Source organism: Hylaeus anthracinus, unplaced genomic scaffold (genome assembly GCF_026225885.1).
Source record: "Hylaeus anthracinus isolate JK02 unplaced genomic scaffold, UHH_iyHylAnth1.0_haploid 11978, whole genome shotgun sequence".
Classification (NCBI taxonomy): Eukaryota; Metazoa; Arthropoda; class Insecta; order Hymenoptera; family Colletidae; genus Hylaeus; species Hylaeus anthracinus.
In genome coordinates this window covers 2031202-2044123 of record NW_026534326.1, presented here as the reverse complement: position 1 = coordinate 2044123, position 12922 = coordinate 2031202, and the positions used below count along the sequence as shown (strand labels likewise).

The 12922-nt window shown below is 40.9% G+C and overlaps 2 protein-coding genes and 1 long non-coding RNA gene across 42 annotated transcripts in view; 2 read left to right on the top strand and 1 right to left on the bottom strand.

Annotated features, from left to right (window-relative positions):
- The window catches only part of LOC128896683 (phosphatidylinositol-binding clathrin assembly protein LAP), a 36141-nt gene extending 34316 nt beyond the window's left edge, over nucleotides 1-1825 (bottom strand). For 12 of the 24 annotated variants that reach the window (XM_054160062.1, XM_054160073.1, XM_054160069.1 and 9 more), the window contains exon 1: nucleotides 1224-1825. In XM_054160062.1, the coding sequence (XP_054016037.1) occupies nucleotides 1224-1353 (130 nt within the window). In that variant the 5' untranslated portion in view covers nucleotides 1354-1825. The remainder of the gene's footprint in view (nucleotides 1-1223) is intronic. The other 12 variants (XM_054160075.1, XM_054160079.1, XM_054160080.1 and 9 more) reach the window with 2 other exon arrangements.
- Nucleotides 1826-4362: 2537 nt separating this feature from the next.
- LOC128896705 (uncharacterized) lies at nucleotides 4363-5212 on the top strand. 2 transcript variants are annotated; one of them, XR_008462076.1, is made up of 3 exons: nucleotides 4425-4775; nucleotides 4840-4976; nucleotides 5128-5212. It is a non-coding gene; the product is annotated as an uncharacterized LOC128896705 (long non-coding RNA). The 2 variants fall into 2 exon arrangements; XR_008462075.1 differs by having other exon boundaries at nucleotides 4363-4775; nucleotides 4840-5212.
- Nucleotides 5213-6405: 1193 nt separating this feature from the next.
- LOC128896681 (plasma membrane calcium-transporting ATPase 3) overlaps nucleotides 6406-12922 on the top strand; it is a 105308-nt gene continuing 98791 nt past the window's right edge. For 14 of the 16 annotated variants that reach the window (XR_008462069.1, XR_008462068.1, XR_008462067.1 and 11 more), the window contains exon 1: nucleotides 6407-6610. The gene's annotated coding sequence lies outside the window, so the exon portion shown is untranslated. Of the gene's footprint in view, nucleotides 6611-12922 lie in introns of all 16 variants that reach the window. The other 2 variants (XM_054160050.1, XM_054160045.1) reach the window with 1 other exon arrangement.

Genomic DNA, 12922 nt, shown 5'->3' with positions numbered 1-12922 from the left:
GGTGTCCTAAGGTGTTCCACTATGACATAATTAAAATTTAAATATCCTAAAATTTCATTCGAATTTCGACTTTTTCTCGTACTCGAAACATAAGGAATTACTAAATTCAATTTTATTCAGGGCTCTGAGAATCTGTAATGCGCTCCTGGTATATAGGGTGTTTTATGGTGTTCTATTATGTCGTAATTAAAATTCCACTAAAATTTCGATATTTTCTCGCACTTAAGATTCGAAAAATTTCGAAATTGATACATCGTCTAAACAGAAATCGATATCGATGTTCAAAGTTACGATCGATACAAATTTCTCCAATTATCGATAATACGTGTATACGCGTTAACGTAACTGCAATGACCGACATGTAACGCGACGGCAGGTGCTTTGCTATGTAATCGATACGAGTTCTCCGGGGTGCAGACGTTGTCCACGTTCCAGCGAAAATTCGAAAGAAAGGCTAAAACCTAAAGGAACGTTCGCTGGGCTGTATACTATGTAAGTCGATTGCCAGATACAAGGGATCGATTGGTAACTTCTCGATAGAAATCGGTATTCCGGTAAAATAAATCAAATAAAATTGTAAACGTGGCGAAGGAATCGCTGTAAGCTGCTTTAATTCGCGGTCTGTCGTCGCAACGATTCTTCCCGTCTCTGTCGTTACGGTTCCTGGTAGTCTCGAACGACGAAGACAGTTGAAATCGATTTACAGGAACGACCCGGTTCGCGGGCCAACGTTTTTCGCCCTTTTCCAGACACCTTCCCCGATCGAACATTTCTCAACATTTCTCAACGTTTCTCTGCTTCCACGGAAACGCGCTCTCGTCCGTTCGGCGAGGTACTCTTTCCTCCCGTTACGCCTCGAAATGGAAAGTAACCCGTTACAGCGAGCGACCGCGATGACCATACGAAAGGTGCGTTTCGCTTCTCGTGCCATCGAACGTGACTAATGCTCGCAAGTTCATGCACCTTGGAAAATCGTCGATCGCGAAAAGAAATGCGCGCTCGCGTCGGGAACACGTTTCACTTTCCGTAGCGGCCTCTGAACGTGGGAGAAACCGTTTCGCGGCCGAACAAGGTGGCCAGAATAATCGTTCCGACGATAGGCAACGAACCTATCAGTGGATAGGTCTCGAATGTTTTATCACACGAGGAAGAATTCGGTGAGAATAACGGAGAAGGGTTAACGAGATTCGGTGGTAGACGGAAGATGTAGGGAGTGGGCTTACAGTCGAGATGCTTTTTCTTGGGGCCTATGAGCTCCTCGGTGGTGGCTTTGCAGACAGATTTCGCGAGGCCCTGCCCGGCGATGCTGTGTCTGGCTGCCAGCAACCTGTCGTTTATCGTCTGTCCCGCCATACTGTCGTCGCTGCTGTCACACACACGCGACTTTTTCCAAGCTCACGGCACCTTACGGTCCAACGACCGTGCTTATTATCACTCCTAGAGACTGTTCCTCCGGGTTCGACGGACACCGTCGAACAACGTGTCACGCACGCACACACACGCGCGCACACCCGACCGCGGGAACTGGCGTGAACGAGACCGAAACCGAGAAAGAAAAATATATACGCGACGTGCCTGCCGGTTCCGATCCGGTTCCCTCCGACTGTCTATCGATTTCGTAATTGGCCCCGCGGCGGTCCCGTCCTCCAATATCGCGACTAGATAGAGCCGAGGAGAGCCCTGTCTCGCGCGCGCGTTAACACGTCTCAGCTGGGCGGACGACAGCTCAGCTCTCACGGCGACGACAGAACGATCGCACGGCCAGCAAATATGGCGACCCCGGGGACCCTCCTACTCCCTCGCCGGACCAATCACTTCTAACAGCCAATCCCGACCCTCCTCCGCCAACGCGAACACGGCCTAACGTCACTCTTCTCAGATAGGTCGGCGCTTCTCGCGCACGCGCAACCGAGTCGCACCGCAGTGCCGGACCCAGCGCGCGCTGAAACGGGCGCATTGGACGCCCGGCATTTTCGATTCTTACAATTGGCCGAAAACTTCCGGGATTATGAATTCGAGACCCTACACTCGGTCCCGTTACTATTCCTACTACCTATTACAGAAATTGTCTACATTAAATAATTCCTTTCATTTTTATAAATGAATGTATGGTATCGTTTCATTTAGCCGAGTTTCTTTAATAGAAGCTACGGATACTTATGGAACTGAATATACATACATACAGGATGTCCGAAAAATGTTGTAACGCCTTGAAAGGGGTGGTTCGGGAGGTGATTTGAAACAACTTTTTCCTTAGCGAAAATCTTGTCCGAGGCTTCGTTATGGTGATATTAACGGAAAACACTGACCAATCAGAGCGCGAGTATACTGGCGGAGCGCTCGCGGTAGCGTTCGCTACGCGCTCTCTGACCAATCAGAGCGCGAGTATGCCAATGGAGCGGCCGCTGATTGGACAGTGTTTTCCGTTAATATCTTCCCAACGAAGCCTCGTACAATATTTTCGCTAAGGAAAAAGTTGTTTCAAATCACCTCCCGAACCACCTCTTTCAAGGTTTTACAACGTTTTTCGGACATCCTGTATATATGGTATATAGTTTTCCGATTCATTTTTCATGAATTTTTAAAAAATTATTTCGCACAAGCGAAAAATAAGGGTTCAAATGCGCAACATTTTTCAAATGAAATTTTAAGTATGCAATTCTAAAGTACCATCATGTTAATGTTTATTCCAAAATTTTGTTATGTATATATATATATTATATTATTATATTATATTATATATATACGCGAAACCAAATTCCAAAATTTCTTTTATATATATTTTCTATGCATTTTTGTATGTTATTTATATATATAAAAGAAATTTTGGAATTTAGTATTTCGCGTACTTGTATGAATATTTATTAACGAGAGATGTTTATGAACAAAAAAATACGCGATACTAAATCATATAAAATAAATTACCACTAAATGAAGTTATCAGGCCTCATAGTATAAAAACATTCGAGAAAAATGTATCATCTGTTTCAAAATTAATTATTCTGTTTGTTCGAACTGAAAAAATGCAAATATTTTCCTTTCAAATTTGAAGAAGCTTCTAAATTTGAAACAACTGTTAAGATAAAGAATTGTAAATTGGGAAACCTTATTTCAACAAAATCTTGACTATAACATTTTTACTATAACAATAAACACGGTTAGAGACATAGTTAAAATTCTTTCAACCTACTGTTTTATTTCACCCCCTCGTTTGTCAAGATCCACGCCTGGAAATGTCTCCCTAGATACGTCCCTGGCGCCGACGTCATCGGACCGCGTATGCGCGAAAAATCTCGGCTCATCTGGGAACACTGCCTATCATCTCTGACGTCATACCGCGCTGGTCAAAACAAGCTCCCGACAATGATAGATTCTTTGAAAGATCCTTTCATCGATCAAACTTTCGATTCGACATCAAGATTAATCGCGGTACACCCTTTTCTCTTAATTACGTAATTTTTGATGAACTTTTCTAGCCTAAAAATTTAAATAAACAGACGCACGTCCGTAACGAGACAAATCGATTCGCGTTGCGAAAGATGTTGCATAATTTTTGGGGTATAAAAAAACACGTAATGCGTGCGATTGGCCTTTCGAATGTACAAATATCGATCGAAATGGGTGTCTCCTATCGCGACAAGGTTCGAATCGATAGCGTCGGTTCAATTTCTGCGCACGCAAGTGTACTCCCATCTAAAAAATATTCTATCGATGATCAAAGGCAAATAACGTTCTTATCGATCTTATCAAAAGTATACCATGTATTAATACTTAATGTACCGTATATTTAACATGCCATGTTTCGTATATTTTTCATTTACGACTCGATCGAGTATATATAACCGAGTCTAGGTAATTGATAAACTTTCGTGTGAAGGGAACCATAGAACTAGCAGGTATGCAGGGTGTCCCAAAAACGTTGTAACACCTTGAAAGGGGTGTTTCTGGAGGTGATTTGAAACAACTTTTTCCTTAGCGAAAATCTTGTCCGAGGCTTCGTTGAGGAGATATTAACAGAAAACACTGACCAATCAGACCGCGAGGAGGCCGTCCTTGCCGACCAATCAGAGCGTGAGTATGCCGGTGGAGAGCGGCCGTGGTTTTCGCTACTGCGGCCGCTCCAACGGCGTACGCGCGCTCTGATTGGTCGACGTTTTCTCTTAATATCTCTTTAACTAAGTCTCAGACAACATTTTTGCTAAACTAAAAAGTTGTTTCAAATCACCTCCCGAACCACTTCTTTCAAGGTTTTACAACATTTTTCGGACACTCTGTATAGTTCAATGGTGGCAGCACTGCCAACGCCAACTTATGCGTCCCCTACAATTAGATTTAAGTTGGTAGAAGCGTTACTATTAGGCTTCGAATAAATCTGAAGTTTGCCGACATGTTGTCTCGTTTCCTCTTTTGAACATTTTCCAAAAACGAGACAAACATATCGGCAAACTTCAGATTTATTGGAAGCCTGCGGTTTGGCCCATCACTAATTCGCTCTCTGGTTCGCTCCCAGTCGCTCACGAAGCGGCTCAGTGAGCAGTGGCCATCTTGGATTTTGTTTTCTATAACTCTAGTTCATTGGGCTGGTCGGCCATCGAGCATTGAGAGTCGAAGCTGATGTCATCATTCATAACCTGCCGAGTGTCAAAAGTTTTTACACTATTGCATTATTAATTATATTTATATCACCAAAATGTTTTCAATTTAGACTTTTTATGTAGGGTTTAATAACAAATTGCAGCCAGTGTTGTAAAGTGTTGACCAATCTTGACTACAAGGTAAGTTGTCAAAATCTGAATTGCGAGACACTTTTATTCATACAGAAAACTGTTTTTATTATAGATCCATCCCACCAAAGTGTTTTGAACTTAAGCTTTTTATGCAGAGCTTGTACAAATGAAGGGAACCACAGACGTGGAGGTTATTCGTTAACAAATGTCAGCAGCTGTTGTGAAATGTTTATCCATTTTCAGTACTAGGTAAGTGATCAAAATCTTAATTGTTAGGTGCCTTTATTCATACAGAATAGATCCATACCACTAAAGTGTTTTTAATTTAGACTTTTTATGTAGAGCTTATAGAAATGGATTCATTTTCTCATTTCATCATTAACATTAAAATTTCTTGCAGGTAGAAACAAAATTGCAGATATACATAATTATTTGTAAGTTGAACGAATAAGTGTTTATAATTAATCAATTATATGAAATATATACACATATTCGCTTTTGTTATCCCCTCTCCCTTTATTTTACTCTATTCAATTAAAGAAACAAATAATAATTTAGACTTCTTATGTAGAGTCTACAGAAATAGCAATTTTATTTTTATAAATTTAAAATAGATTGTATATAATAAATTATTTGTAAAAAGAAGTCAGATCCGATAAAAAAAACTTCAAAAAAGTAAAAAAATTACGTCAAGTACATGAAACAGTGGAGGACTCAAGGAGTTACAAAAAATAAAAGATCCCCATAAAAAAACTACAAAAAAATAGAAAAAGATGTGAAATCGAAATGAGCTGCCAGATGATTTAGCTAGATTTCCGCGGCCTGGAAGTCAAATGCTTGGCGTGGCCAGGCAAGGTCAAGGTGTCGGTGAATAAGAATTATTTTAAAACGCAAAATAATGAAAGTGTACTCATATTGTCAGAGTTTTAAATGGACAAATTATCTGAAAGTCTGTGAGAGAGGAAGTATATTGATGATCTATAATGCCTTGCCTGGCCACGCCAAGCATTTGACTTCCAGGCCGCGGAAATCTAGGAAAATCATCTGACAGCTAATTTCAATTTTACATCTTTTTCTGTTTTCTTGTAGTTTTTTATGGGTATACTTTTCAGAAGGTATACTGGAGAAACTGCACTGTCTCTGGTTTACCTTTTTTAAATTTCCCGCTACTTTGCATGGATACAAACGCTACCGCGAGCGCTCCACCGACATACTCGCGCTCTGATTGGTCGGCGAGCGCGGCCTTCTCGCGCTGTGATTGGTCCGGGGCTTTCTATTAATATCTCCTCAACGAAGCCTCGAACAACATTTTCGTTAAGGAAAAAGTTGTTTCAAATCACCCCGTGAACCATCCCTTTCAAGGACCTCCAGCATTTTTTGGACACAGTGTAGTGGCTTCCGGGAAGTCATCTTTCCGAACAGATGAAGAGACTCGCTCCAAATACAGCCGTACCTGAGAGGTTAAAAGAAGCCTTTATTATCAATTTTTTACAAATAATTTAACCCTATTGTCCCGGAATTTTGATTCGTTAAAATCTATTTCAATTTCCCGTTGTTGATTCTCCTTTTCGATTAAATTCCCGCGCCATTTTGGCTCCAAGTAGGACGATCCCAAGGAGCTGCGCAGTGGGACCGTTTCGAGGGCACTGCGCAGCACGCCGAGCGGTTGTCGGAGAGAGTCAGTCAGTCGACGCGCGGCAGTCGGTGGGTGAACGTATTCTTAGTTGCGACATTCGACGGAACAGATCGGTGGACTTTTTCATGAAGAAACCGTGGTGAAGTGACCGGGACCCGTCTTCTCCGCGAAGAAGAAGAGGACGACGAAGAGTGGAAGGAAGCTGGGTGCATGCTGTGGTCATGGGAAGCATTCTGGAACACCATCGGTGAGTGACGCCGCACTTGGTCACGATCTGGTTACCGTCATTTCATTTTTGAAATTCCATGGCACCAGGGAAAATCGTTATCGCCCGTGGAAAGCACATTTCGTCGTTTGAATCTTTTAGACATGTCGATGTACACGTTACGATGCTAGCGATTTATCAGTCAACGTTCCTCTTGTAGTCGTTCGAAATGACAAGATCCGCCATATTGTCCCGCCGAGTATTTGGCGGTTACTGTTCAGGTTATACTATTCAGGTTACTGTTCTAAACGAGAACATATTGTTTATCGTTCCATACAGCCGTGGATTTGATGAAAAGTATCAACGATTCGTCTTCACGTAAAGGGTGTACGTAATTCTAGCGAGTTGGAACGTTTCTAATCGTTTTTAAGAAGATGTGTATTCTTTGAAAATTGACGAGGTCGCGAATGCGTGAGCTGTGAATGCCTCGATTCACTTCCAAATCAGTCTAATCTAATCTAATATGTTAATACGACCGGATGCCACGATTGGATGTTGTAATCGTGGCTGTTAATCGCATCGTCGAACGCATTCGAACGGGCAACCAGTTGCTTTGCTTTCTGCTTGCGAAGCTTTCATGTATTCGCGTGCATCGGTTTCAATTCGTTGCCGTCGCGTTGTGTTGGAATCGCGGGCAAACAAGATGGCGGGAGATTCGAATCGGTTCTCCTTGATTTGCCCGTTGCGTGGGAAGAACCAGGTCGAAACTAGGAACTTGAACGGGTCAAAGCAGTCTAGTGTTATTTGTTTAATAAATCTTACATTTTTACATTTTACATTAGGCTGCGTCAGGATTAAATTCAGCAAGAAGATATACAGGGTGTCCGAGAAATGTTGTAACACCTTGAAAGGGGTGGTTGGGGAGGTGATTTGAAACAACTTTTTCCTTAGCGAAAATCTTGTCCGAGGCTTCGTTCAGGAGATATTAACGGAAAACACCGACCAATCAGAGCGCGAGTATGCCGGTGGAGCGCCAGCAGTGGGCGTGGCTACGCGCTAGGCGGCCGCGCCCATACGCTACCGCGAGCGCTCCATCGGCATACTCGCGCTCTGATTGGTCAGTGTTTTCCGTTAATATCTCCTCAACGAAGCCTCGGACAACATTTTCGCTAAGGAAAAAGTTGTTTCAAATCATCTCCCGAACCATCCCTTTCAAGCTGTTACAACATTTTTGGGACACCCTGTACAGGGTGAGAGTTGAAAAATGACCCCCTTCCCAATCGCCTCTAGTCGCATTGTAAAGTAACGGGACACGGGTGCATACGAGATAAGAGATTCGACGGTCGTATTTCGATCGAGCGCGCAGCACCTGCGGGGAAATCGCTTTGACGAAGCCCAGTAACCGTCGGATCAAAGACTGGGTGCGTGATGAACGACTGCTTAAAAATAGCCGACAGAGTATACGGAGGAATAAAAGCGCGAGGAGCGGACCCAAAGGCCATCGCTATCCGTGGACAAACGAAACCCTACGAACGAAACCACGCGGTTTCCCCTTCATCGACGCCGACGGCTACGAGATAGTTATACGTATTCGCGTAATTGCATCGAACTTTGTCACCTATGCAATAAAACTCTGCCAACTATCTTCAACCTTTGAATCTAATTAATTTTATCTTCTTATATGTACACGTATATGAATTCAGCAACGAGATGTAATTTAGTTAACACTATTTTAATATTATATATAATCATTCATTAATTTTTCCGATAAATACAATATCGTATTTATCTAAAAATTGATAAATCAAGTTAACGCTAAAAAGACGTCACTTTTATATTATTTCAAGTATTTATATAAATACTTTTCACCGTTAACTTTATTGATTTTTCTACCAATAGGTCTAATTAATTATATCTTCTTATATATAAACTCCGTAAGCAGATATAATTAATTACTTATTACTGTCACGATATTACACACCAATATTCATTAATTTTAACAATATACAGTGTGTCCCAAAAATGTTGTAACACCTTGAAAGAGGTGATTCGGGAGGTGATTTGAAACAACTTCTTCCTTAGCGAAAATGTTGTCCGAGCCTTCGTTGAGGAGTTATTAACGGACAAACACTGACCAATCAGAGCGCGAGGCGGTCGCGCTCCCCGACCAATCAGAGCACGAGTATGCCAATGGAGCGCCCGCTGATTGGTCAGTGTTTTTCGTTAATATCTCCTCAACGAAGCCTCGGACAACATTTTCGCTAAGGAAAAAGTTGTTTCAAATGACCTCCACTTTATATATACAGGGTGTCCGAAAAATGTTGTAACACTCTGAAAAAGGTGGTTCGGGAGGTGATTTGAGACAACTTTTTCCTTAGCGAAAATGTTGTCCGAGGCTTCGTTACGGAGATATTAATAGAAAACCCCGACCAATCAGAACGCTCCAACGGTATACGCGCGTTGTGATTGGTCAATGTTTTCCGTTAATATCTCCTCAACGACGTCTCGGACAACATTTTCGCTAAGGAAAAAGTTGTTTCAAATCACCCCCTGAACCATCCTTTTCAAGGACCTCCAACACTTTTGACACGCCCTGTATTTGTTATTATACAGGGTCGCTCGAAAACTCCGTAACGAAATATTCAAATATGACCCCATACGTAAACAAGATGAAAGATTTGTAAGAAACGAGGATCGTCACTGAATTGCACGTGAATTTAAACAATTTTAACAAACTAAAGAATAGACGAAAGTTTAACCTAGATCTCACTTGTCATCATATTATCATAGATATCCTACTTAAATTTAACAAAAATTTTTGTATATCTTGTCCCCGAACCGATCGGTCGTCTTCGCTTCTTACCACTCTCTGCCATACCGACTGATCTACACTTTCACCTATTTCGCTTACTTTTGTTTCTTACTGTTGCAAGAAGTAACGAGTTTCTGCGCAAGATGGCGCCACGGGAGTCATCTGAAAAATCAAACGCGCGAGGAATCTCTCGCGACACTCTTACCTCGATAACGTGGTCTTAAATAGGTTATGTCCTACAGAAAGCTTCGAGGAATCGAGACGTTATAGACGATAATACAAAACGAGTCTCTACGAAGATGTTTTCGTATCTTAACCCAAGTTCGGCCGCGACAATAAATTGCCGACACGAGAAATTAGTATCGCGTTCCTCGTGTTTGACGTCACGTCGCGGCGCGGCTCACGGGTAATAAAGTTAAATTAATTGCGTTAATTCGCGGCAATAAAATTAATTTCGCTATATAGCTGAACGCGCGTCAAAATTAGGGAACGTCGAATTAAATGCACGCGTTAACTGGCCCGACGTCAGAGGACGTCGCGTTTCGTTGGAAAGCTGTTTAAACTGGTATCGACTGATAACCGTATCGTACATAGTTTTTATTTTTAGTGTGGTCCGCCGATGCGATCACTTTTATGTTTGTTCGCGTTAAGTAGCCGTGTGTAGGCAATTTTTAATTTACAACGATTCAAAGTAACACTTCTTGGACATTTTTATTTTGTGTAATTGTAGAATTGTTGTAAATTGGTAATAGAATATTTTTCGAAATGTTCTTAATTACAACTTCCGGTTATTAAATGTCGACTCGACAAGAGATTGATTCGAGGGCTACGTACGAATTTCTTGGGATTTTTATCATTTTTATATCTTAGATATTTGGTGGGGTTGAAGATGGCCGCGTCCTTGGTTACCGACCGAGTCGGAGGTTTTTGGGATGTGAAACCTTGAATTGGAAAGCGTGGTACGCTGAGTAACTTGTTTTCCTAGAGTATCTAAAATGATTCAATATTTACCTTAGGAAAAGTCTGGCTACTGGCGGAAGTGCCATGGCAAATAAGATAAACAGAAGGCTGGACTTCCAACGGTATGCTATAGTTCGAATAGGGTTTATGGGCAACCTAATTTAAATCTATGTTTATGTATGGGGGTAGAAAATAGCATCAAACTACGGATTTGTGTCAGAAATTTTGATTGTTCGTACATTCTATCGAAATATTTTAGTTTCGAACTGTGGACGCTAGTAGACGCCATTTTGTTATTCTTGAGTGTAGCTGCGATACACTATATGTATACTATATGTACGTGTACAGTTTCTTTTTAAAAATATCACCATATAAAGAATGATAAAATGAAACTTTTTTTTATATTAACAGTTTGTCCATTCGACGTTCAGTTTCAAAAATAAAAATTAATCATGCTTCAAGCTGCAATTTGTGAGACAATGCAAATTCTTCAAAATATCTGTTTTTCATTTTTAAAATATCGTGTTTTCACTTTAGAAAAAAACTTTGTATATATTTTCTGTAGAGTTCGATGAGATCTGTAAGAGGGGAAAAGTTTCAATCCAAAATGTTCATTATTAAAAGAATTATAAATTTTTAAAAATTCGGTTACCTAACCCTCTACTCAGTTCTTGAAAAAAATGAATTCTCCTATTTTTTAAAAATCGTGTCTTCACTTTAGAAAAAAACCTTGTAAATATTTTCTGTAGAGTTCGATGAGATCTACAAGGGAAAAAAGTTTCAATCCAAAATGTTGATTATTAACAGAGCTATGAATTTTTCAAAATCAAGTATCTTCGAACACGCTCCGACTCGGGACGTGTTTGGGTTCATTTTCACCGGAAAAGCATCGCCAATCCATTTAGTAGTTATTCTTATTAGTTTACGTTTAGAAATATTTAAATTTGATTTTTCATTGCTGTCCTCTCGATGGCCGACCGACTTTTGTTTACCGAGGCGCTAGACAAGCGGGTCGTCGGGTCGTTCGCGATAATTAAAGATAAACAATGGGGGGGATTATTCGTGTCGCTGTATCGGGGGAGAAATCTATCGTTATGTCAAGAGATTCCAGTATACAGAACATCGATTCTATAAAATTTAAAAAAAAATAACAAGTTTCTCCGCTCACATTGACCCCCTTTCTACTTTAAATTGCATAATTATTTGTAAATAATTCCTCGGTTTATTTTCCTTGGTGAATTTAATAATCATTTTTATTTTCGTTAGATTCATACAAAATATTTGAAAATGCATGTCTTTTAATTTCTGAAATTATTTAAAAATTTTCCTTGGTGAATTTAATAATCATTCTTATTTTCGTAAGATTAGTATTACGCAATACAGGGTGTCCGAAAAATGTTGTAACACTTTGAAAGTGGTGGTTCAGGAGGTGCCTTGAAACAATTTTTTCCTTAGCGAAAATGTTGTCAGAGGCTTCGTTGAGGAGATATTAACAGAAAACCACGGACCAATCAGGGCGCGAGTATGCCAATGGAGCGCCCGTTGATTGGTCAGTGTTTTCCGTTAATATCTCCTCAACGAAGCATCGGACAACATTTTCGCTAAGGAAAAAGTTGTTTCAAATCAGCTCCCGAACCACCTCTTTCAATGTGTTATAACGTTTTTCGGACACCCTATATATATAGAGCGGAGGTGATTTGAAACAACTTTTTCCTTAGCGAAAATGTTGTCAGAGGCTTCGTTGAGGAGATATTAACGAAAAACACTGACCAATCAGAGCGCGAGTATGCCGATGGAGCGCTCGCAGTAGCGCATGAGCGCGGACGCGCAGTCGCTCTAACGGTATCCGCGCGCTCTGATTGGTCGGAGCGCTCGGCCGCCTCGCGCTCTGATTGGTCAGTGTTTTCCGTTAATATCTCCTCAACGAAGCCTCGGACAATATTTTCGCTAAGGAAAAAGTTGTTTCAAATCACCTCCCGAGCTACCTCTTTCAAGGTGGTCAACATTTTTCTGACACCCTGTATTAACGGGACTTATTATAGAGCCGTTTTTAAAGTAATATTTATATAACCTCGATAGTTGGAAAGTTGCGGGAGAGGCGAGTTCAATTATCTTGGAATCGATTCATCGCGGACGCGGCGTTCATAATTCATTGGGATTGGATACGTAATCGCGTAGCCGAACGAGTATCGCACGAGGAGCGGAAGATATGGCCGAAATTTTCTTGGCAGAAAGTATTTTGGGGTTTCGGAAGACTTGGTCGCGCGTGCGCGTCAGGCTTTCCGCAGATATGCAATCAAAGATCATCGCTCCTAATGCGGCGATACCAACGATTCTCTTGGGAAGAAATAAAGAAAAGCGTCGAGTTTTATTAGCATTTTTAATGAGGTGAGCCACCTAATCATTTTTAAACTTCACCTTTCCGAAACTAAATTATTCCCCGAAATTCCATTTTTAAAATTATATTTATTATTTTATTCTATTTTTTAATTAAACTTCTTTCAATTACGTTATTCAAAGTCCCCTTTAGAACACAGACGCGGTCGGCTCGACCGAAGGAAAACGCGATGGAAAAAAAAAAA